This window comes from Eptesicus fuscus, chromosome 16 (assembly GCF_027574615.1).
Source record: "Eptesicus fuscus isolate TK198812 chromosome 16, DD_ASM_mEF_20220401, whole genome shotgun sequence".
In the NCBI taxonomy this organism is placed as follows: domain Eukaryota; kingdom Metazoa; phylum Chordata; class Mammalia; order Chiroptera; family Vespertilionidae; genus Eptesicus; species Eptesicus fuscus.
In genome coordinates, this window is record NC_072488.1 from 15,853,670 (window position 1) to 15,876,387 (window position 22,718).

At 45.9% G+C, this 22,718-nt stretch overlaps 1 protein-coding gene across 5 annotated transcripts in view; it reads left to right on the plus strand.

The window, feature by feature from the left end:
• Positions 1-22,718, plus strand: part of LTBP1 (latent transforming growth factor beta binding protein 1) — a 349,094-nt gene that overhangs the window by 104,205 nt on the left and 222,171 nt on the right. For all 5 annotated transcript variants that reach the window (XM_054727794.1, XM_054727797.1, XM_054727796.1 and 2 more), the window contains exon 4: positions 12,534-12,703. In XM_054727794.1, coding sequence (XP_054583769.1) covers positions 12,534-12,703 — 170 coding nt within the window. The remainder of the gene's footprint in view (positions 1-12,533; positions 12,704-22,718) is intronic.

Below are 22,718 nucleotides of genomic sequence, written 5' to 3' on the forward strand. Positions count from 1 at the left end.
TAGAAGCCTTCATTATTGTTTATAATTTGGAATTTTCTTGGATTGTATTTAGACATTTTCCGGCCTCTTAGTTTAGCTAAATAGGAGATGGCTGCAATTCCTTTTTCATTTGCCTTCAGGGGCGCTGCCCCCAGTCACTAAGTGTAGCTGCTCATTTTTGACAAAGCTAAGGACTTCAGTTAGTATTTCATTACGCGAGTATTTGCCTTATAACTTCGTCATGCCCAGGTTTTGATGATTTTCGTCTTTGGTGCCTTTTCCGAGCTTTTGAATGGTTAGCTCACCCTTGGCAGATAGGGTATCTGCTCCAGGAGCAGGTAGCTTTTGTAATTGAAAATAGAAGAAATGAGAGGAAGTGGCTGGAATTTGTCTTTTCTTTTATTCTCTCCTCCCCCCTTGCTGTTTGTCTCCTTTTTCCTTTTAGTGAATGAGAAGTAATATTGTTATGTAATGTTTTCTGCTTTTCAAAGTACCGGTAAATAAATACATGATCTCATTTGATACATGTTTAAAATGTTCAAAGGAGAACTTCATATATTTGTATTACGTAAACTCTTACAGAATAGTTTAAATATATAAAACTAGAGAAGATAGTATAATGAAACCCCAAAGTATCCATGTCCCAGCTTTCATAATTATTAAATCAGAACCCACTGTGTTCATTTACTCTCCAACCCACTTCCCTCCCTCCCCCTGATTATTTTGAAGCCAATCTGTAAGTATTTCATCATGCATCTGTAAAAGACAAGGGCTCTTAACCACTAGCCTCAAGACCGTTATCCCACCTAAGGTAAATAGTTACTTACTTTCATTTAAAATCCAGGTACGGTATTTAAACTTCCCTAATTGTTTCATAAGTTTTTAATAGCTTATATGTTCAAATCAGAACTTTAAAAAATCTTCATTCTTTGTAACAGGTTTATATGTCTCTTAAGTCTCTTTTACTCTGTGAGTTCTTCTAGCAACTGTAGGTTTTGTTGACTGCACCCTTGTGATATTAACATGTACTCTGCCCCAAACTCCCTGTAAATAAAGTATAGGTCTAGTAAAAATGCTTACAATTCTTTTTGCTGTCCCAGTACATTTTCAGCGATATTCTTGGTTTCCCTTGCAGGTTGCCAGTCAGGCAACTCTAGTATAGGGCCACCTTCCTGTCTTAATGGGACTTCCAAAGACACAGGAGAAGGTGGTACAGTTTTTATCTCTTTAGTCTACAGTCTAAATTCTGTGTGCCTGGCCCCGTCACTTTAAGAGACTTCTTCATTGCAACTCCCAGAGGCACTTGGCTCTGAACTCGTAAGTCTATTATAGTTGTTTGGTGATAGTAGGACATGTTTACAGCAGAGCTTCTCAAACCTGAAACTCCTGACATTTACTGCCAGATAATTCTTCTCTGTGGAGCACTGTCCTGTGCATCATGGGTATTTAGTAGCATCCCTAGCTTCTTCCCAACAGACGTGAGCACCAAATGTTCCCTGGGGGCAAAATCACACCCCCATCCCCATTAAGAACCACTGGTCGGAGACAATTGGTTCCAAAACTCCTTGGTTGTGTTTAGTGTGTGTGTTGATGCTGACCACCAAAGTTGCCTTAATTCCCCCCTCCCTGCCCCACCTACCTTCTTAATTTTATTTTTTCATTCCCTTTTGCTTTTTTCATCTCATTCAAAATCTGAGCATTTTTGCTGGTTTCTCTCCTACATGTATATTTTCAGCGTGATCTTTTCTTCCTGCCTGTTCTCATGACTTTGTGTTTGCTTGTTTCGTTTTACTTTGGCTGTGTTAATGCTGGCCCGTGCCAACCTGTCTCGATCAGTTAGTTGTACGTGCTGTAGAGCTGACCTTTAGTCCCCTCATCGGCAGCCTTTTACCTCCTAATTGTTTTTTGATCTGGTAGTTCTGTATGAAGGGGGTTACAGGCGATAAATACTTGTTACCCCTTACCTGTGTACATGCTCATGCCTTATGCTGCTTTGTGACATATTCCTAGAGGTTTTTTTTTTTTAATTGATTTTTTTAAGAGAGAGAGGAAGGGAGAGGGAGAGCAAGGGAGAAACATCAACGTGAGAGCAGAACATTGAGGAGCTGCCTCCTGCATACCCCCCACCAGGAACGGAACCTGCAGGTGGAACATGTGCCTTGACTGGGGACCAGCAACCCCTCCATGCAGGGGCCAACGCCCAACCAACTGAGCCAACCGGCCAGGGCTTCATCTCCCTAGAGGTTGATTTCTTTGTCCTTCCCTGTGTGCGTGTTGTCCTTGAGAACTTAAGGGGAAAGAGGTTTTCTCCATCGCACCGTAGGTTGCATTTCTTTAATAGGTGCACTTCCTTCTCCTCGAGCAGCAGTCACCGGTGCTTCTGAGCAACGTGGGGCACAACCCGGGCACGTATGGCAGGCGAGTTTTATAGGCAGAAACCGGCCCCAGAAGCTTGAGGTGACTTTCCTGCAGCTTCCTTTCTCAGGCCCGATTAGAACCCGGGTCTCCTCATCCTGGGGAAAAGGGTTCCGCTGCTGTGTCCGACGGGCCTCCTGTGGGAAACACTGTATGGCCTTCTGTGAGGTCCGGCGCCCTTTTCTTCAGTGGAAAAGGGCTTGTGTTTTGCCAGGTCCTCCCACCCGCTCCACAGGTCAAATAATGGATTGAGTAGAAATATGGAAAAATTTAGTGCGTTCCTGTGCCAGGAATCGCCACTCTGAAGGCCGCCGTGTAAACAGAGGGTGACTAATCCTTTCTTTGAAGGAAAGACGTTTCGTGCAGTTGTTTCCCCTCTGCCTGCAAAGATGCAGAGGTTCGCACAGACCCAGTCCCCCGGTGGCCAGCCGCCCGCACCCCCCGGCTTTCCCTGTCTGTCCTTTGCCGCGGGCCACCGGCACGCCGCCTGCCCAGCGCGTCACCCTGTGTGGCCACACTTCCCTTGTCAGGACTGAAGCAGCCGTGTGATGGGACCAGCGACCTACCACCCAACCAGTGACCTTTTCTGACGTCTTCTTTCTCGGTTTTGGTTTTGCCCCAGCAGTGAACCAGGTGGTCCTTTCTCCTGGGCTCCCAGAAACTTTCCTCCGTTTGTCATGTCTGGGCCGACGTCATTCTTGTCCTTCCCCTGCTCTGACCGCCCCACCTTTGCTTTCTCTTTATGATCCCGCCATGAAATAAATATCCTCCGAAACCGCGTGGTTCCATATTTTTTTCTGAAACTTTTTTTGCCTTTGGAGAAGTCAGCCCCACCTGGAACATCACTTTTCCTAAACTCGGAGGCTTTTCCTAAGATCCACCCCGAATTTCTGTCTCTAAAAGGAGCATAACGATCTTGGTCACAGACCGGCCCTTTCTTCCGACTGCCATAATGCTGCATACCTGTTTCTCTGCTTTTCTCCTGGGCCTGGAACCAGATGCCCTTCCAGTCAACCAGGCTTGAAACCTTCATGTAGCCCGACTCCTTTTCCTTGGTCCCTGCCCCTCCCTCCTCGCTTAACCACAAGTTCTGTTAGTCCTTCCGGTAGTTACCTCCATCCGGCCATTTCTTGATTTATTCCCTTTAGATGTTGCCTAAAACTTCTTGCCACAGGAGATGGGATTTACCTTATTTACTTTACCTCTTGCTCCCCACCCTTCCTCTCAAAATCTTTATTTCATATTCAGAGTTTCTGTCCGTGCAAACTCCCAGCAGCACATTGAAACCGACTTTGTCTATCAGCTTCATCCATCAAGGTCATGCATGTTATCTGGTGACCTTTCATTTTGTAAGATGAGGCCAGTGGCCTCTCAAGCTTCCCTCTACTTCTCCTCTTCCTCTTGCAGAATTTTCCATCCTCCTCCAGCTCATTCTGCACGTTTATATCACCAAAGTTGGAAACATGGGTATTTCTGACATTTGCGACATTGTGTCTGTGAACGTACCACTCAATGTAAGGCCAAGTATCGGGTACTTGGGTTTCTACCTTCGTATGTGTCCATTGCTGACATCTCTGTTGTTGTTGTTGTTGTTGTTGTTGTCCTCCTCCTCCTCCTTCTTCCTCCTCTTCTTCTTCTTCTTCTTCTTCTTCTTCTTATTCTTATTCTTATTCTTATTCTTATTCTTATTGATTGATTTTAGAGAGAGGAAGGAAGAGAGAGAAACATTGATTTGTTGGTCCACTTATTTATGCATCCATTGGTTGATTCTTGTATGTACACTGACCAGAGATTGAACCTGCAACCTTGGTGTATCAAGACAGATGCTCTAACTAACTGAGCTACCTGGCCAGGGCTCTGTGCTTCTTAAAGGAGGGTGTTCCTAGCATCACATCTGAATGGATATTTTTCCTAAATCCACTCCACCAATTGCATTCATCACCATATAATCAAGCGTCTCTAAAATTTCAATTATGTTTTCCATTCTCATGCCTCTCTTTTGCCTCCTCTGGGATTATTCTCTTGGAGCTCCCCGTCTTCCTGGTTGCCTGGCAAGCAGCTTCCTTTTAGGGGAAATGTGAGAAGCCGGTCTTTATGTGAGGGGAACCCAAGATGCCGGAAGGAGAGGGCCTTCCTCTTGGGAAGTAAGTTTTGTGGTTCAAACCACGTGGTTCCATTCTTTCAGAGAATACTCATTCCTGTCCCCCAGGGAAGTGGGAGCTGGACTTCTGGATGTTTCGTTTGCTGGAGTGGGGACAACAAGGCCTTCACATCCAGGCATGCTTTGTTTTATTGCGCTTTCTTAATGGCACTTCGCAGACACTGTTTTCATCAATATGGAGGCAAGACCCTCCACCAGCAAAAAGATCACGACTCCCTGAAGGCTCAGAGGATGGTTAGCATTTTTTTAGCAATAATGTATTTTTTTTTAAAATATATTTTTTATTGATTTTTTACAGAGAGGAAGAGAGAGGGATAGACATTTAGAAACATCGATGATAGAGAAACATCGATCAGCTGCCTCCTGCACACCCCCCACTGGGGATGTGCCTGCAACCAAGGTACATGCCCTTGACCGGAATCGAACCCGGGACCCTTCAGTCCGCAGGCCGACGCTCTATCCACTGAGCCAAACCGGTTTCGGCAATAATGTATTTTTAATTAAGGTGTGTACATTGTTGTTTTAGACATAATGCTATTGCACACTTAATAGACTATAGCAGGCGTCCTCAAACTATGGCCCGCGGGCCACATGCGGGTATTTTTGCCGTTTTGTTTTATTACTTCAAAATAAGATATGTGCAGTGTGCATAGGAATTTGTTCATAGTTTTTTTTTAAACTATAGTCCGGCCCTCCAACGGTCTGAGGGACAGTGAACTGGCCCCCTGTTTAAAAAGTTTGAGGACCCCTGGACTACAGTATAGGACAGTGATGGGCAACCTTTTGAGCTTGGTGTGTCAAACTTGGCCAAAAAAACTGAGCATAACTCGGGTAGTGTGTCACTTTGAGGAAAAAACTAACTCCAAGACTCTAGTCGCAAATGTTTCATCCTCAGGAGCAGCAAATGTTTCATCCTTGGCATGCGGCCGCGTGTCATCAGAAATGGCTACGCGTGTCAGTGCTGACACGCATGTCATAGGTTCGCCATCACTGGTATAGGATAAACATAACTTTTATATGAACCGGGAAACCAAAACATTTGTACAACTCACTTGATTGCGACACTTGCTGTATGGCAGCGGTCTGCAACGTCTCAGGGGTATGCCTGGACAGACTTTTTAGTTAAGACACCAGCGTTCAGCCCTACTTCTTCCTATCACTCTTTGCTTTACTTATTTCAGCATCCAGAACAATTCTGTGGCTCCTTAGCAAGACTGCTTCCTCAGTGGCTGTGCCTTGCCCAGTGATTCTTTTTTTTAAATTAAATTAAATTTATTTATTTTTTAAAAGTATATATACAAATTTAATGTAAATATAATTTAATGTAAATATAAATTACAAAACTTTTTTTTGCTTCCCCACCTAGGAGGTCTCAGATTTTTTTTTTTAATTTCTTTATTGATTAAGGTGTCACATATTTGTCCTCATCCCCCCATTCCCATCCCACACCCCTCCCCACGGATGCCCCAACCCCCTGTTGAACTTAACTATTGGTTAGGCTCATATGCATGCACACAAGTCCTTTGGTTGATCTCTCGCCCCTCCCCCCACCCTTCTCTATCCTCCCTCTGAGGCCCGATAGTCCGATCGATGCCTCCTTGTTTCTGGTTCTGTTCTTGTTCATCAGTCTATGTTGTTCATCATTTCCCCTAGATGAGCGAGATCATGTGTCACTAGAGATATACTTATAAGAACTGAATGTGAGACGAGCAATAATAGTTATGCTGACAGGCAAATGAATCAGTCTGTAGTGAGTTTCTTTCTGGACCAACAGTTCTTTTGAGACCCAATTTCAATGTCCACCAGTTCCTTATGTGTACATGTCAGCACTGACCCCTCAGCTCTGGATGGTGGACAAATGGTGGTAACGGAGGTCCGACTCCCTCTGGTTTGGTCTCGGCCGGACCCAGGGGCACGGCTTCACCCGGACTCAGGGGCACGTGGCCTCACCCGGACCCGGGACCCAGCCTCACCCGGAGCCAGCCTCACCCGGATCCAGGGGCACACGGCCTCACCCAGACCCGGGATCTAGCTTCACCCGGACCCAGGGGTGCGTGGCCTCACCTGGACCCAGGGTCGCGTGGCCTCACCCGGATCCAGGGGCGCACGGCCTCACCCGGACCCGGGACCCAGCCTCACCCGAATCCAGGGGCACAGGGCCTCGCCCGGACCCAGGATTCAGCTTCACCCGGACCCAGGGGCGCATGGCCTCACCCGGACCAAGGGGCGCGTGGCCTCTCCCAGACCCAGGGGTGCACGGCCTCACCCGGGCCCAGGACCCAGCCTCACTCGGATCCAGGGGCACATGGCTTCACCCGGACCCAGGATCCGGCTTCACCAGGACCCAGAGGCGCGTGGCCTCACCCGGACCCAGGGGCGTGTGGCCTCACCCGGATCCAGGGGCACACGGCCTCACTCGGACCCAGGGGCGCGGCCCAGTGATTCTTGACCAAGTGCCCCAAAACCACTGGCTGCAACTCCTTAGGGAGTCATGAGGTCATGCAATCAATGCAGTGGTCCCAGGCTGTCATAGGAAAAAATAGATCAGAGGAGAACACACTAGTGTCCTGCACATAGTAAGGGTAGATGCTGTTCTGTAAGACTTGTTTTAGTCATATCAAAGCACAGACACACATAGGAGTGTACTGAAACTCCATGTAAAGTGTGGCTTCCTCCTGCTGCTACGGTAGTCAGGTTTCTCAACCCTCATGGAATCCCTTACAGATTTGTTGAAATCTCTCTTGTGTGTTTATTTGCAGGTAATACGAACCATATTTAGTATCCTGTGTGGCATAGGCATTGACTGGTGAGAAGGAATTCTGTTGCAGAGACACAGAGATCGCTAGCTCTGCCAAATGTCAACTCCTTATTTACGGGTGGAGGGGGGATGTCTTGGGGGACCCCGTGGAGGGGTTAGGGAGGGGCACTAAGGGGCTTGGGTCAGTAGCTTTTTGTCAGAACAGAGTATTTCAATATTTTAATGACTAGTGTGACTGTACTGCTATATAACAACCAAATATCCAACTCTGGCTTTATATCTTTTTTATTCCTTACTTAGAATTTTACGGGCATCTTTGGAGGAATGGGAGATATATAGGTGCCCCCCAAAAGCCATAGGAACCAGAGGTCCTACAGCTTCCATTTAAAAAAGTTTTTAAAAATTGTTATTTCGAGAGAGAGGAAAGGAGAATGATAGGGATATAGAAACATCAACGAGAGAGGAACATCATTGATCGGCTGCCTTCTGCACACCCCACACTGGGGATCCAGCCTGCAACCTGGGCATGTGCTTTGACCGGGAATTGAACCGGTGACCTCTTGGTTCCTGGGTCGATGCTCAGTCACTGAGCCACACCAGCTGGGCCTACAGCTTTCATTTTTAATCTAATTTTTCTCTCAAATATTTTAGTTTATCCTTTAAAAGAATTTGTGAGAAATGCTATGGCAAATCTGACCTGATCTTCACTAGTGATAGGTAAGCTTTCTTTATTTTTTTATTTTTTTCTGGTCTAATGGAAAGAACAGTGAATGATGAAATTAGAGGAAAAGGTGGACATCAACTGTGAAAGGAGGGTTGGGTGGTGATTACAGTTAGTATAGGTCTTTGTGGACTGAGTGGTTGGGCAGTTTCCTCTACTTGCCCTCTGCCAGGCCACTGTGCGTGGCTTGGCTTCTTTCTCCGTGGGCTGTCAGGCAGAGTGGCTTTAGTCTCTGTGTCTGTGTGTCTTTATGAGCCTGTGTGTTTACACCCTTGCGTTGGGGGCAAAGGGAAGATGAGATGGAGGAGGGGGAAGCGCAGTTCTGTGGAGCTCCGTATTTATAATGTGTTGTAACCTGCAGAGTAGTTTGCTGTAGGAAGACGTAAGTGCCATTACACCGGTAATTTCTTATTGCTCATGTCCTTAAGTTAGTGATGGTTGAGGGTTATTAAGTTCTAGACCCAGTACAGCTCGATCTTCTCGGTTTGTTCATTTCCTTTCTGTTATGTGTAGGGGAGAGGAATTCTTATGAACATATGCTTTCAGCTCACTTCTTGCTGCCTCTCACTTCCTTGATTCAGAGGGGAAAGCAGGGGGGGACCTCAGCTAGAAGGAAGACCCTGCAGTCTCACCTACCTGGTTTGTGGCGGGAGCAGGAAGTGGTTGTAGCAGCCCCAAGGTCTCCTGGGATGTTGGACGGTCCTCTTCTGAACAGGAGTGAGCCTGTCCTTCTCTCAGCAGGTGCCAGCAGCACAGGGACAGGGTGACAGCATCGCTGGGGTGCCAGTTGACCCTGAGGTGAGGCGGAGGGCTTCCCATTGTCCCGAGGTTAACAGAATAGACTTGTGGTTCTTATCAACCCCACCAGATGTATCCAGCTGTTTCACTTTCTACTCCATCCCAACCAAACACACTTAAAGTTCAAAACAACACTTACATCATTGAAACAAAAGTGTTTACAATGTGAAGGCTTTTAGTAATTTAAGTCATTAATCTAGTGACAAAGGGCGGGGAGTGCTCTTTGTGGCATTGAGTCTGGGAAAATCCAGGCCCAGGATGGATTTTCCTGGGTTTTCCCGAGACTAAAGGATTCAAAGTGACAGATCTAGAGATCAAGATGGCAGTGGAGGAGGTAGATGTTACACTCACCTCCTCTCATGTCCAAACTGGAATTACAACTAAAATATAGAGCAATCAAACTGAACTGCCAACTGTAGACTAGCTGAGGATAAGTCTTACAACCAAGGAATTGCAGAAGAAGCCACATTGAGACTGGTAGGAGGGGCAGAGATGCAAAAAGGGCTGGCTCTGCTCCCATGGCAGGGATTACAGAGAGATATCTCAGCTGTGGGGGTTCCCCCCTTAGAATCGTGGGGTCTCGACTGCAAGCCCAGAGCCAGGAAGTGGTGCCACATAACATCTGGCTGTGAAAATCAGTGGGGATTCTGTCTACCAGGGAGAGACGGAGTCTGCTAGAGACACAGGCACCCTTCAAGAGGGCCAACACACAAAATCTCATCCACAGTGTCTTATCCTGGGCTCCAGGAGAGGGAGGGTAGAGTAGACTAGAATTGTTAGAAGAGAGACTGGAGTTTGTGGCTCTGGGGAGAGAGCTGAGGGGACAGCCACTGTAAGCACGCCCCTCCATAGGGCATGAGCTTGGAGAAATAAAAGAGCTCCATCCTCTGGACTCAGGAGGGCCCACATTAACCCGCAGAAGGGACATTCCTGGAGCACCCATCTTAGGTGATTAAGGAGACTATGCCACTGGGTCCCACACAGCACCTGCTATATAAGGCCACTCTACCAAGACTAGAAGTCAGAGCAGAAACAAAGACAAAGAGGCAACCCAAAGGGGGAGACAAAGAAACATCTCCCAAATGAAGAAACAGGAGAAATCTCCAGAAAAATAGGTAAATGAAATGGAGGCAAGTCACTTGCCAGATAGAGAGTTAAAAAAAAAAAAAAGGCCCTAACCGGTTTGGCTCAGTGGATAGAGCCTCGGCCTGCGGACTGAAGGGGTCCGGGTTCGATTCCGGTCAAGGGCATGTACCTTGGTTGCGGAACATCCCCAGTATTGGGGTGTGCATGAGGCAGCTGATTGATGTTTCTCTCTCATCGATGTTTCTGAACTCTCTCTCCCTCTCCCTTCTCTCTGTAAAAAATCAATAAAATAACTTAAAAAAAAAAATGGTTATAAGGATGTTCAAGGAACTTCAGTGAGAACTTCAACAAAGAGACAGCAAGCATAAAAAAGGGCACCAGGAAAAAAGAATACGGTATCTGAAATGAAGAATACAATAGAAGGAATAAATAGTAGCTTGGATGAAGCAGAGGACTGAACCAGTGATTTGGAAGACAAGGTAGAAGCAAACACCCAGAGCAGAAAAAATAAAAAGGAATTTAAAAAAATGATGATAGTGTAAGGGACCTTCTACCCCAGCATGTGCCCTAACCAGGAATCAAACTGGCAGCCTTTTGGTGCATGGGACGATGCCCCACCAACAGAGCCACACTGGCCAGGGCAGTACTGTTTCTTAACACCAAACCAGATCATAGAGGAGACTTCCTGAAAGCAATTTGAATGGCTATAGGTGTTTAAGTGGCATTTATGATTTTTTATTTATGAAAATGCTCCCAAAGTTTGTTTATGAGCTGAACAGATTGCCAAGGGAGTTATTTTATATATAAAGCCCCTCTACAAACTGTTGAAGAATAAAGAAATTCCTCCAACAAAAGAAAAGGGATAGATCTAGATGGCTAGTTAATACAGAAGCACCCTCAATCCCAGCTCCTTTTTTTTAATTGATTGATTAATTTTAGAAAGAGAGAAGAAGGGAGAGAGACATATTGATTTGTTGTTCCATTTATTTATGTATTCATTGGTTTATCCATGGATGTACCTTGACAGGGGATAGAACCAGCAACCTTAGCATATCGGGATGATGCTCTAACCAGCTGAGGGCCCCAGCTTCTTTTTCTTCCTCTGTTTCTCATGGGTACCCTGTCCCCCTGAATAGCTCATGTATCAGCCCCAACTGGAATAACTCAAGTAGACTGAGTTTATTTTGGACTCGGTTACTGCTTTTGATGAGACCCTGTGTGGTGGTGTTTTTGGTGGATGGACAATTCACCTTTCATACTGACCTGCCTTGGTGTCCTTTCTTCCTCTGGCTCAGAGCCCCTCATTTGGGGCAATCTTTAGAGTTTCGTGGTAACTTATCAGTGTGAGAATAGCTCAGTGAACCATTTTCCTCAATTAGAGTATCATAGTGTGGAAAAATTTTGTTCAGTTTAGTTGACTTTAATGTGCCACAGTCAATAAAATTTAAGATTACACCAGAGAGCAGGCAGGTTTCCTTCCAAAGGCCCCGTCTGCTGCTAAAATGCTCTGCCCGTACAATTTTAGTAGCAATTCAGCCCTTTTCTGGAATCAGTTGGTATATCTTCTACATATTCTTCATTATTTATTAGTCTTACTTAGCTAATGATTTCAGTTCTGTCTCTCAGGGAATGACTAAAGCTGGGTGAAGCTTATTATTTTAAAGTATACGTTACATGCAGCAGAAGAGAACTGTCATAGAAAATAAAGGGTCGGGCCAGGAGGGTGAAAACATAGTAATTGTGTTCAGGCGTCCCCGGAGACCTTGACTCATATTGAAGAAATAATGCGATTATGATTAGTCATTCTTATTATGCTTAGAAACTGGTAATTATAAAACATCGAATCTGAATAAGTGCAGTTTTCATCATTATGAGAAGCAGCGTAAAATACTTAAATGGTAACTAGAATGAGTGTCTTTTTCCTGTCATCATCATCACTGATATTTCAAAAGATCATTTACTTTTTTTTTTCTTTTCAGTTTTGTGTGTTCCGATGGTTACAAGCATTTTTTCTCCCTGAGCCTGTGTGGCAGAGTCTGTGGTTCAGATCAGGAGAGTGAGGCTCACCGTGATTGCCCGCTTCCCTTCTAGCGCCAGGAAGGGCCCACTGTGTGTGGTACAGATTCTCATTGTTGAGTTTCGCCGAACTGCTCCCTCTTGGGATTTCTTACCTAGCCCTTTTTCTGTATTTTATTCCGCCTTTATTCTCTTCCCCTTTTCAACACTGCCTACTTATTTATCGGTGTACATAAAAGACGCCTTTTTGTATATGTGCCTGACCGTGCATGCCTTTTTATTAGGTACAAATGCCATGTGTTTTGCATGGAGGCTTCTGGTAGCTGTGCTCTGTATCCTCCCTGAGAACCCACCGGTGGTGGCCCGTTTGGCCTTAATCTTCTCGGCTGGCCAGGCAGAGTCCCTGTTATGTGGGAGGTTTCCAAGGGTAAGCTGTTAATTCCTTGGATGCTGTAAATGTCCAGCTACAGCATGCGAAGGAAAAATTGAGCCTGGGATGGAATTTATATTCCTGTCTAAAGTTTAACTAACTTCTTATTCTTACTCGCCTTTTAAAATACCAGTTATTTATTTCCTGTCCTCACTTTGTTTCTCCCCAGAGTGGCACCCCTGTCCTCCCAGAACGTGGTGATTCATCACGGCCAGACCCAGGAATATGTGCTCAAGCCCAAGTACTTTGCAGCCCAGAAGGTGATCTCGGGAGAGCAGTCCACTGAAGGTTCGTTCCCTTTAAGATACGGGCCGGATCAAGTAGCTGCACCTTTTCAGTGTGAGTATCGTCCAGCCAGTCATCTCTCTTAAGTTATAGTAGCCGAGTCTGAAAACACTTTGGTTTCGATGGCTTGAATGTGTCACAGTAGATAAAATTTTAAAATCACTTAAATAAACCCACATTGGTTCCTAAAACAACCAGACAGCAGCACTGTTTTCTTATTCAGAGGAAAGGCAGTTTTCTTGGCTGTCGGAAAAGAATCTGAAGTGGCCTGTAATTCCGTTCCTGCAGGATGGTCCCATGTCTGAGACGCATGTGTTCTAATTTTAGATGCAGTTATATGCCTGCCGTGTTTACATTGATAAAAAATGTAGGAAGCCGGCCAGGATGCGTTCCCCGTGAGATGTGTGACATGCCCCGCGTCATTCTCTGAGCACACCTCCAGTGGGCATTGTCCTGTTTTGAGGTCCACGTTGTAGCGTATCACGCAGATGGCGTGGCAGGTTTCCCTCTGGGTTTGTAAGGAGCCATTGTATCGGGGGCCAGCGTGGTGACTCTCGCACCATGTGGGGAGCTCAAGGACAAGCGCTGGCTGCGAGGGTGGGGAATGTGATGATTTGCGGTTTAGGTATTACAGAGTGTCTCCTGGCAGCATCTGGAGAAAACGTTCCGGAGTGAGGGGCAGACCATTCAAAGGCCGGGGCTGGACGTGCACACGCATTCCAGCAGCGTCCTGCTCGGTCTCCGTTGACGGACGGCCTGCGCCATCCGTGGTGAAAGAGAATGCCAGTCGTGAGGTGGGAAAGGACTGCTTTTCACCACCCAGAGTCCCGCGAATAGCTGAGACAGAATTTGTACTACTGTTTGGCACTTTAGAGGTCTGTATCTGTGTGGACTTGATTCCCTGAGCCCATCCCACCTCCCCGAACTGGTCACTCATAAAATGATGGATTCTTCCCTCCGAATTGGCCACTTAACAAAAAGAGTATCTAATAGAAGGTTTGTACATCCTACTTTGCATCACGTGAGGAAATTCTGCTCAGTGATCTGAGGCTGGGACCCCACCCTGCACTCCCCCAGAGCAGTCATTTGATGCGGTTTATTGGGATGATGAAGAAAGAAAGCCCTGGGGATTTTATATTAATTAATTAATTAATTAATTTATTATTATTATTAGTAGTAGTATGTTTTTATTGATTTCAGAAAGAGGAAGGGATAGGGAGAGAAAGATAGAAACATCCATGAGAGAGAAACATTAGTTGGCTGCCTTCTGCACACCCTCTACTGGAGATCGAAGCTTGCAACCTGGGAATCATACGGGTGAACTCCTGGTACATGGGAGGATGCTCAACCAACTGAGTCACACTGGCCGGCTTTAATATTATTTTTTAATCCTCACTTGAGGACATACTTAGAGAGAGGAAGGAGGGTAGAGAGAGAGAGAGAGAGAAAGAGAAAGAATATCAATGTGAGAGAGAAACATTTATTGGTTGCCCTCTGTACATGCCCTGGCCAGGGATTGGACCCACAATGCTCGATGTGCCCTTACTGGGAATAGAACTGGCAACCTTTCGATGCACAGGATGACACTCAGCCAACTGAACCACTCTGGACGGAAGCCCTGGGGATTTTAGAGAGGGAGGAATGGAGAAATCATGTAGCTCATCTCCTTGCCCTTCAGCCAAGACAACTTCCAAGGCATGTGCAAAACAATAGATGTGTCCATCTTGTTTCTAAAGACCCTTTGACTTAAGTGCTTTGTTAATATCTCTGTTCTGTGTGCATGGTGTTTTTCTAATCTTAATTTAAAAACAAAAAAGAGGCACTTCTTATTTCTTGTGGTCTTATATAGATCACATATTTTTTAGAAGCTCTCCAAAATTAGAATGTGATGGGGAGAGCTTTTGAAAGCTAATGATCATACTGATAAAGGAGAGAGTTTATAACTACATGAAGGTATGGGGAAAGGTGGTCTGAGAATCACTGGCTAGACTGTGGTTTTGGTTTGTTACTTATGATTTGTTGTTGGGAGAAAAATTCCCACTGTGTGTGTATATATATATTTTAAACTCTCAAAGTTTTGTTCAACTGTCTTCTGAAAGATGAAATTATATTTTAGAAGGATGTGTAGATAAGTTTCTTATCTGTGTGGCCCATAAACTTCCCACCCATCCTGTTTCAATGTAGTTTCTCTATAGTTGGGAGCTGGTAAAGTAATTTAGACTAACACGTGATCACAAAGATGGAGTTCTCTGTTCAACCCCTCCCCACCCCTCATAGTTGGCGGTCGTTCAATAAAAAGGCCCAGGAACTTGCAAATAGCCATATAGGAGGGCCAGGAAAGGAAACGGGGCTATTTTTTGCTGAGACCAGAACTCTACTGAGAACTGGAGGGCTAATGGGAAAGTTTTAAAAAGAGGTAGTTTGGCAGGACTATTAGGATACTGAAATAGCAAAATTGAGCCCGGTCGGCGTGGCTCAGTGGTTGAGTGTTGACCTATGAACCAGGAGGTCACGGTTCGATTCCCGGTCAGGGCACATGCCCAGGTTGCGGACTCCATTTCCAGTGTGGGGCATGTAGGAGGCAGCCGATCAATGATTTTCTCTCATCATTGACGTTTCTATCTCTCTCTCCCTCTCCCTTTCTCTGTAAATAAAAAATAAAATAAAGTAGAAAAATTGAGTAAGAACAACAATAGAAAGATTAATACTAGGAAGAAGTTATGAGTGACAGTAAAGATCTAAAAGTATTGTGCCCCCACATCTAACTCCACATCTACCTTTGCATGAGATAAAAAGGAACCCCCAAGGAAAATGTCCGTGTAACAGAAGGGAAGATTGAGAGAAGTCTGAGGAAGTGCAGAAACTTTGTCTTCTTTCTCATCTTCATAGAACAGATCAAATGCAAACAGACGAGCACCTTTTACTGAAGGATATGAAGGTCCAACAATAGGAGTTGATAATTCTGACTCTTTAGAAAAATGGGAGTATTATGATCCGGTGGGCATGATGAATCTTGGGATGGAACTGAGGGTTTGGGGTGTCCTCCAAGTCTACTATCATTACTTTGAGAAGCTCTGGGGACTAGAGAAAACATTCTGATTGGCAAAGAAACAAGCGTGTGTTCCCCATTTAAGTGGGATAAAAAACATGGTCTACAGTAATTACCTGTTGGTCGGTATAATATTGGTATAATATTACCTTGCAAGCAGCAATAATGATGTATTCCTCGGGCTGTAAGCATTGTGTGACTTAACCAGCTCATAATAGGAGGAGGCAGCAGCACTCCAAGCCCAAGTGAATAAGGATTGGCTGTTGACAACGTAGGCGAAAGGAGAATTGGTCAGAAGAAGCAGGAAAAGGATGAGGATGGGGGATGATGGGTTTCAGTAAAGCAAAATGTGTTAAGTAAAGTGCTAACTCGAACACTCTGCAGATAAAACAAACTGGATAGGGAGACACAAGCTATCAAGTTGCTGGTGACACGTTCCTCTGTTGTGAGGAGTAAATGTCATTGGAATTTCCCGGAGTTTGGTTGACATAACTCACCGTCCCTGTCCCACGTGCGCTTTTCCTATTTCGATCCTGTGTACTCACCAGCCTTCTGCGGCACTTCCTGGGTAACTTGGCATCCTGGGTTGGGTGTTCTCTGACTGCTGGATAGCTCTAGTGATGGTAACAGTGCTGTGCTTTATTCATTGGTCTTCACAGAATTTAATGGGCACGAGTATCATCTAGAGCAGGGGTCCACAGACTTTTTCTTAAAGGACCTGGTAGTAAATACTTCAGGCTTCATGAGCCAAGACACAACTTGAAGATGTTTTATATAGGTACTTATATAACTATTTAAAATGTAGCCGTTTAAGACTGTAAAAATGATTCTTAGCTGGCAGGTTTTTAAAAAAACCAGGCAGCTGGCTGGACTTGGCTCATGGGTTGTAGTTTGCCAACTGCTGACCTAGAGATTTACAGTCTCTCAGTCTACTGAAAATATCTAGGTTTTGGACCTGATTGGTGCCTGGAACATGACAATTGAGCCATAACAACTGTTCTTTGTTGTCACAGCAGCCCGCCCTCCTCACTCTGAAAAGTCTCAGATATGTCTCCACTTAGTTTGAAGGCCGCCAGAAAAGTGTATAGCGGCGTTATTTATAATCATCAAAAAGCAAGAACAGCCCCAATGCCCATCAACGGATAATGGATAAACAAAATGTGGCATATTGTATAATTGGCTCTGCAGCCATAAAAAGGAATGAAGTGCTGATACATGCCACAATGCGAATGAACCTTGGAAGCATAGATACTCAGAGAATCTAGACACAAAAGAATCCAGATCCAGAGGCAAATTATATGCAATGTCCATGCAGAAAAGAAGTCCTAAGGATGGCGTGGGGTAGAAGGGTCTTCTTTGTCCAGTATCTTCCTTGATGACTTGTAGGAAAGAACTGAGGACGTAAGCCAAATTCTGTTGTGCTTGGTTTAGTATATTTAACAGAGAGGAAGAAGAGAGGTTGAAATGACATGATAACATTTGAAAGGCAACTCTTATAAAAACAGTCCATTGAGATTATTAGAATACCATATGCTCAGGAGCAAACCCAAATAACTCACACGTAAAGAGATTAGTTTGACACAACCCTCTAGAAAAAGACCTTGAGGGTAATAAGTATCCACATCAGACTATCTACTGTCGTAGTAAAAATACCGCGGAATGCTTGATAATGTTAAAACCAGAAAACTATATTTCTGTTATAGACTGCGGTGGAAGGACATTTTTATCGTGAGGGTTGTAAGTACTGGAGAACTTACTAAGGTTGAGTGTAGAGTTACTTATAAAGGAGATCCTTAGGATGAGCAGAAACATCCATGTAACTAACATGGTTCCCCAGACAGCTGGGTTGCTGGTGAGGCCGAGTCCTAGAGCTAAAAGATTGGGGACTCTCTGATTTAAATCCTCACCTGCTTCATCTCTTTTTATCTGATCACGTTCACATTTGTAAAAATCTAGAAATTTACACTTTTCTAAACGGGATTTCTCATTGCTAATTCCAGTTGTTTTCCTGTCAAGGTGGACTTGGCTTTTAAACAGGTTATCTATATTTTGAAGTCATCGTCCAAAATGTTAAGTTCTTTCAATTCAACAAAGCTGGAATTTTAAATTTCAGAAAAAGCAGATGTCCTCTTCTATACACTACCTTCCTAAAGTTTTTAAAACAGATATAAGTCAGCCTCTTAAAAGACTATGCCAGTTTGCCTCCTGCTGTGCTGAGACATGATGAGATATGAAGAGGTTGAGGACTGGCATTGCAAACATACGGTCCTGTGAAATTATAAAAAGGAGTAGGCACCAGCCGCTTTTTATCTGTACGTAAAGTGTTAAAGGTAATCTTTCTGTCTCACTGAGCAGCCATGGTGGTGCAGGAATCACGTCCAAGACCCCATTAGGCCACTTCTGACAGCAGAAAACCTTGTCCTGCCCGCACTGGGACCACAGGTGACATCTTAGCCCCGGAGGCGATGGTCTGTGCTGACCCCTCCCAGTCCTTGCTGTAGGCCAGTCAGCTCCACTTCCACCCAGTGACCAGCTGTTCTATCTTCAAATGGGGGTCCTCCATTTGAAGATAGAACAGCTGGTCTCAGGTCTGAGAGAGAGGCTTGCTGCCCAAGTCCCGGCATCCATTTCTGGCCTGGCCACAGTCCATGGTCCCAGATCTGGACCCTTTAGGCACTAGGCCCCCCTCCCCCCTTTTCACATTCTGAATGATGCTGTGGTTGAATGTGCTAGTTTCAGCCTTCAGGCTGTGTTCACACAGACATCAGGAAGCATAAGACATGAAAGCATCTCAGGGTTTCGTGTGACAGATGGTGTATTTCCCTTTGAAAAAAAGGAAGTCCATGTGTCTGGTGTAAAGGTTTTCTATGGTTACAGATTGGTACAGCAAAGAGTTACCGGTACAACTGTCTGTCTTCCTGGATGCCCTGCTGAGGGAAGTGAGTGGTTCTGCACAGGGTTAGAGGAGACATCTAAGATGTCTGCGTTGGCCAAACACACCTGAAGGTTAGGAGACACAGGCAGCATTTGGCCTGGACAGTTCTGCTCATGCCTGCCGCTTCCAGGGTGGACAGACATTGATTCAAGGCCCTGGGTTCTCAATGCCAGTTACAGAATCTCCACAGGGAAGGTGTCTGCGGTGCATGCTGACCACCCACCGTGGGATAGACGTTGCCGCAGAGTGTGGAAGACCAGATTCATCCTCTAACTGACCCTTTGCAAAACCTTGGAGTGGCAACTGGATAAAGGCAAACGGAGCTGTAATCAGTAAAGATGAGGACAAGTGGGGCCGGATTCTCATGTGAAGGATGGATTGCAATAGGGAGCCCTTCAGAGAGGAAACGGTTTGAAAACGGCGGTGAGGGAGAGTCTGGTTCTAAGAACCACCTCGCTGCATTGGGATGTTGGAAGTTGGGCTCTGAGTGATAGGACAGATCATGTGAAGAAAGAAAAAGTGTGCTGGCGACTCCGGTCCTGTGAGTTGCCCTCTCTGATAATTTATTTAACAAAACACAAATTTTTATTGATTTCAGAGAGGAAGGGAGAGGGAGAGATAGAAACATCAACAATGAGAGACAATCATTGATTGACTGCCTCCTGCATGCCCCCTACTGGGGATCGAGCCCGAAACCCAGGCATGTGCCCTGACCGGGAATGGAACCGTCATTGGAACAGCCATTGAGCCACACCGGCTGGACTCTGATCATTTCTGATTGGTTGGGAGCCCCGTTGGGGCAGAGCTTTGCAGATGGACAAAGTGGAGGAGTGAGTGCCGTAGACACACCTCCTGCAGCTCTGGAAGCCCTCCCTGCATGGACACTACCTTCAGCATCTGGGGTGCGAACCAATGTGTCTTCGGGATTGGCCCCAGCCAACCGGGGTCCTGAGTGGCAGTGGAAGTTGTGCCAGCCAACAACGATCTTACAAGAAGCTGACAAGGAAGTGACTTAGCATCTAAGAGGAACACCAAGTGTGATGACACACAGCCTTAGAGAAGGGAGGATGGTAAAGCTCCGTGCTTTTGCCTTTGCCAAAGCAACAAGTTCCTAAAGCTGCTGGGTCACCCACACACTGTTGTGTGGGAGTCAGGAACCCTGGAGCCGGTTTCCCAGTTTCTTGGCAGTGTGGATGTTAGCAGGAGACATGGCCAGCAGAAAACCACCCAGGCTTCAGCCATGCCTGGCAAAGTCGCTGTGGGCTTACACACATCTAGACAGCAAAGTCACAGGATACTGTGTACAAACTAACAATTAAGAAAGCATCCAGGAAGCCGGGCCGGTGTGGCTCAGTGGTCGACCTATGAACCAGGAGGTCACAGTTCGATTCCCGGTCTGGGCACATGCCCGGGCTTTGGGCTTCATCTCCAGTAGGGGGCCTGCAGGAGGCAGCTGATCAATGATTCTTTCTCATCATTGATGTTTCTCTCTCTCTCTTTCCCTCTCCCTTCCTCTCTGAAGCCAATAAAAATACATTAAAAAAAAATAAAAGAAAGCATTCAGGAAAGGTTAACATCAGGGTTTTGCTGAAGTGACGTCTTCAGGAATCCGGATTCCATTGAAGTCAGGGTATTACCTATCGCAGAGGAAGTTCCATGTGGGGTCTTCTCATGGCCCCTGTGCTCAGTTGGGAGGCGGGGGTGGGTGGTATGTTTCATCCAGGAGCTGTTTGATACTGTCCCAGTCTGGGAAGGTACGGGAACATGGACGCTCTCTCTGCCTCCCGCCCGCTCAGACACAGTTTAAGAGAGCTGGGGACATGGATTGATTATAAACACTTCCAGGGAGCTTATCCAGCAATATGAAAAGAACCGTGGAGGGAAACGTAGAGTGAAGGATGACGTAATCTAAATTCCCCAGTGGGCAGCCTTTCGTGCAAGAGAAGGAGGCTTTAATCCCAAGGGCCCACGATTTCATAATAAATAAACCAATCCCAGGATGTTTCTGGGGGTTGAGGCTGAGTTCAAGATATTGAGAAATAAACACCGTATGGCTCCAGAATATTCTCTGATCAAAATGTGCTATTTCTAGGGAAAAATAACACACATGAAGTTGCAGGTTGCCGGGTGGGGTGGGGCACTACAAAGCAACATTTTGGGAGGAGAAAATCTGCATTTGAAAAAGAAAAGAGATGGTGCTTCCTCAGCCTTTTTTTTTTTTTTTTTTGCCAGGAAGTGAGGGCCTTACTTGATTTTGCTTCTGAGTGCGAAATAGTTTCTAGGGAATTAATCTCTATTGGAGTTGAAATGATAGTTTTGATTCAAAATAAACAAGATTGCACAAAACACTGCTCATGAGACACTCTGAAGAGAAAGTAGGATGCTTTGTCTTCTCGGGTGTGAGTCTCCTTACGGAAGTGTCCTCTTAGCATTGAAAATGACTGCCTTGTGGTGAGCTTGTCTCTCCCCCTCTTTGGGGTAAAGACCTCAGTACCTTTCTTATATTTTTATATAACAATTCTATAAAAAGACTGTTTGGTCCTGGCCGTTGTGACTCAGTTGGTAGGAGCATCATCCTGTGCACCGAGAGGTCCTGGGTTCAATTCCCAGTAAGGGCACATACCTGGATTGTGTTTGAGTTTGATCCCTGGCCCTGGTCAGGGGGCGTGTTGGAGGCAACCAATTGATGTTTCTCTCTCCCTTCCTCCCCCCCCCCTCTCTCCTCTCTCTCTCTCAAAATCAATAAAAATGTCCTTGGGTGAGGATTGAAAAATGAAAGATTATTTGTTATAATTGTCTGTGATGTTAATTCTGCATATTGTTCAATATTCACCTCGTATTAGCTCCTCGTGAAACTGAAATGTAATTAAACTGAAACCCAGCCACCCTCATTCTCCTTTATCTCCACATGAAGGGAGCAGACATTCATACATGTCTGAGTGGGAGGAAAACCTTTCTCCTAAGAGGTGCTTACAATAGCATTATAGTTGAGTAATTCTCTGACAGGCAAACATTAAACCTTGAGAGAGATACATGTTTGTATGGCTGATGTCTGAATATGTATATACTAGTGGCCCAGTGTATAAAATTCGTGCATGGGGGAGTGTCCCTCAGCCCGGCCTGCACCCTCTCCAATCTGGGACCCCTTGGGGGATGTCCGACTGCCGGCAGTTGGACATCCCTCTCGCAATCCGGGACCGCTGGCTCCTAACCTGCTCACCTGCCTGCCTGCCTGCCTGATCATCCCTAACCACTCTGCCTGCTGGCCTGATCAACCCCAACTGCCCCCCCTTCCAGCCTGATCACCCCTAACTGCCCACCCCTGCCAGACTGATTGCCCCCAACTGCCTCCCCCCACTGGCCTGCTCGCCCCCAGCTGCCCCCGCAACTGGCCTGCTCGCCCTCAACTGCCCCCCCCGCCAGCCTGCTCGCCCCCAACTGCCCCCCCCACTGGCTTGCTTGCCCCCACCTGCCCCCCCCCCCCCCCCGCAGGCCTGCTCGCCCCCAACTGCCCCTCCTGCTGGCCTGCTCGCCCCCAACTGCCCCTCCTGCCGGCCTGCTCGCCCCCAACTGCCCGCCCCCCGCTGGCCTGATTGCCCCTAACTGCCTCTGCCTCAGCCCTGCCACCATGGCTTTGTCCAGAAGGACGTCCGGAAGGTCTCCCGGAAAGTCTCCTGGTCTAATTAGCACATTACTCTTTTATTAGTATAGATGCACACACATGCACATGCATTCGATCATATATAACTATGAGTATTATTTAAACAGTCACTTTTGGGAACTTCTTTTTTTAACCACATATCAAGTATCCATGAGAAAAATACTTGTAGTTCTAACTGCATTTCACAAGTTTGTACTTTCAAGGATCCAGCTTTTTTTTTTTTTTTTTTTTAACTAAATGAAAACATTTTAATAGGCAGTGGTTGCTTTTGGGAAAAACCGCATCGTTATTTGAAAATCCCTGTCTCCTAGAAACAGATTTAGAAAGCTTTGGTGAGAGAAAGAAAAGCATCCGTAGAGCAGGTGAGAGGGTGGAGGTTCCCGTTCCCTTGGTTGCTGGCCTCTGGGCTTCTTGTGTGGGATTG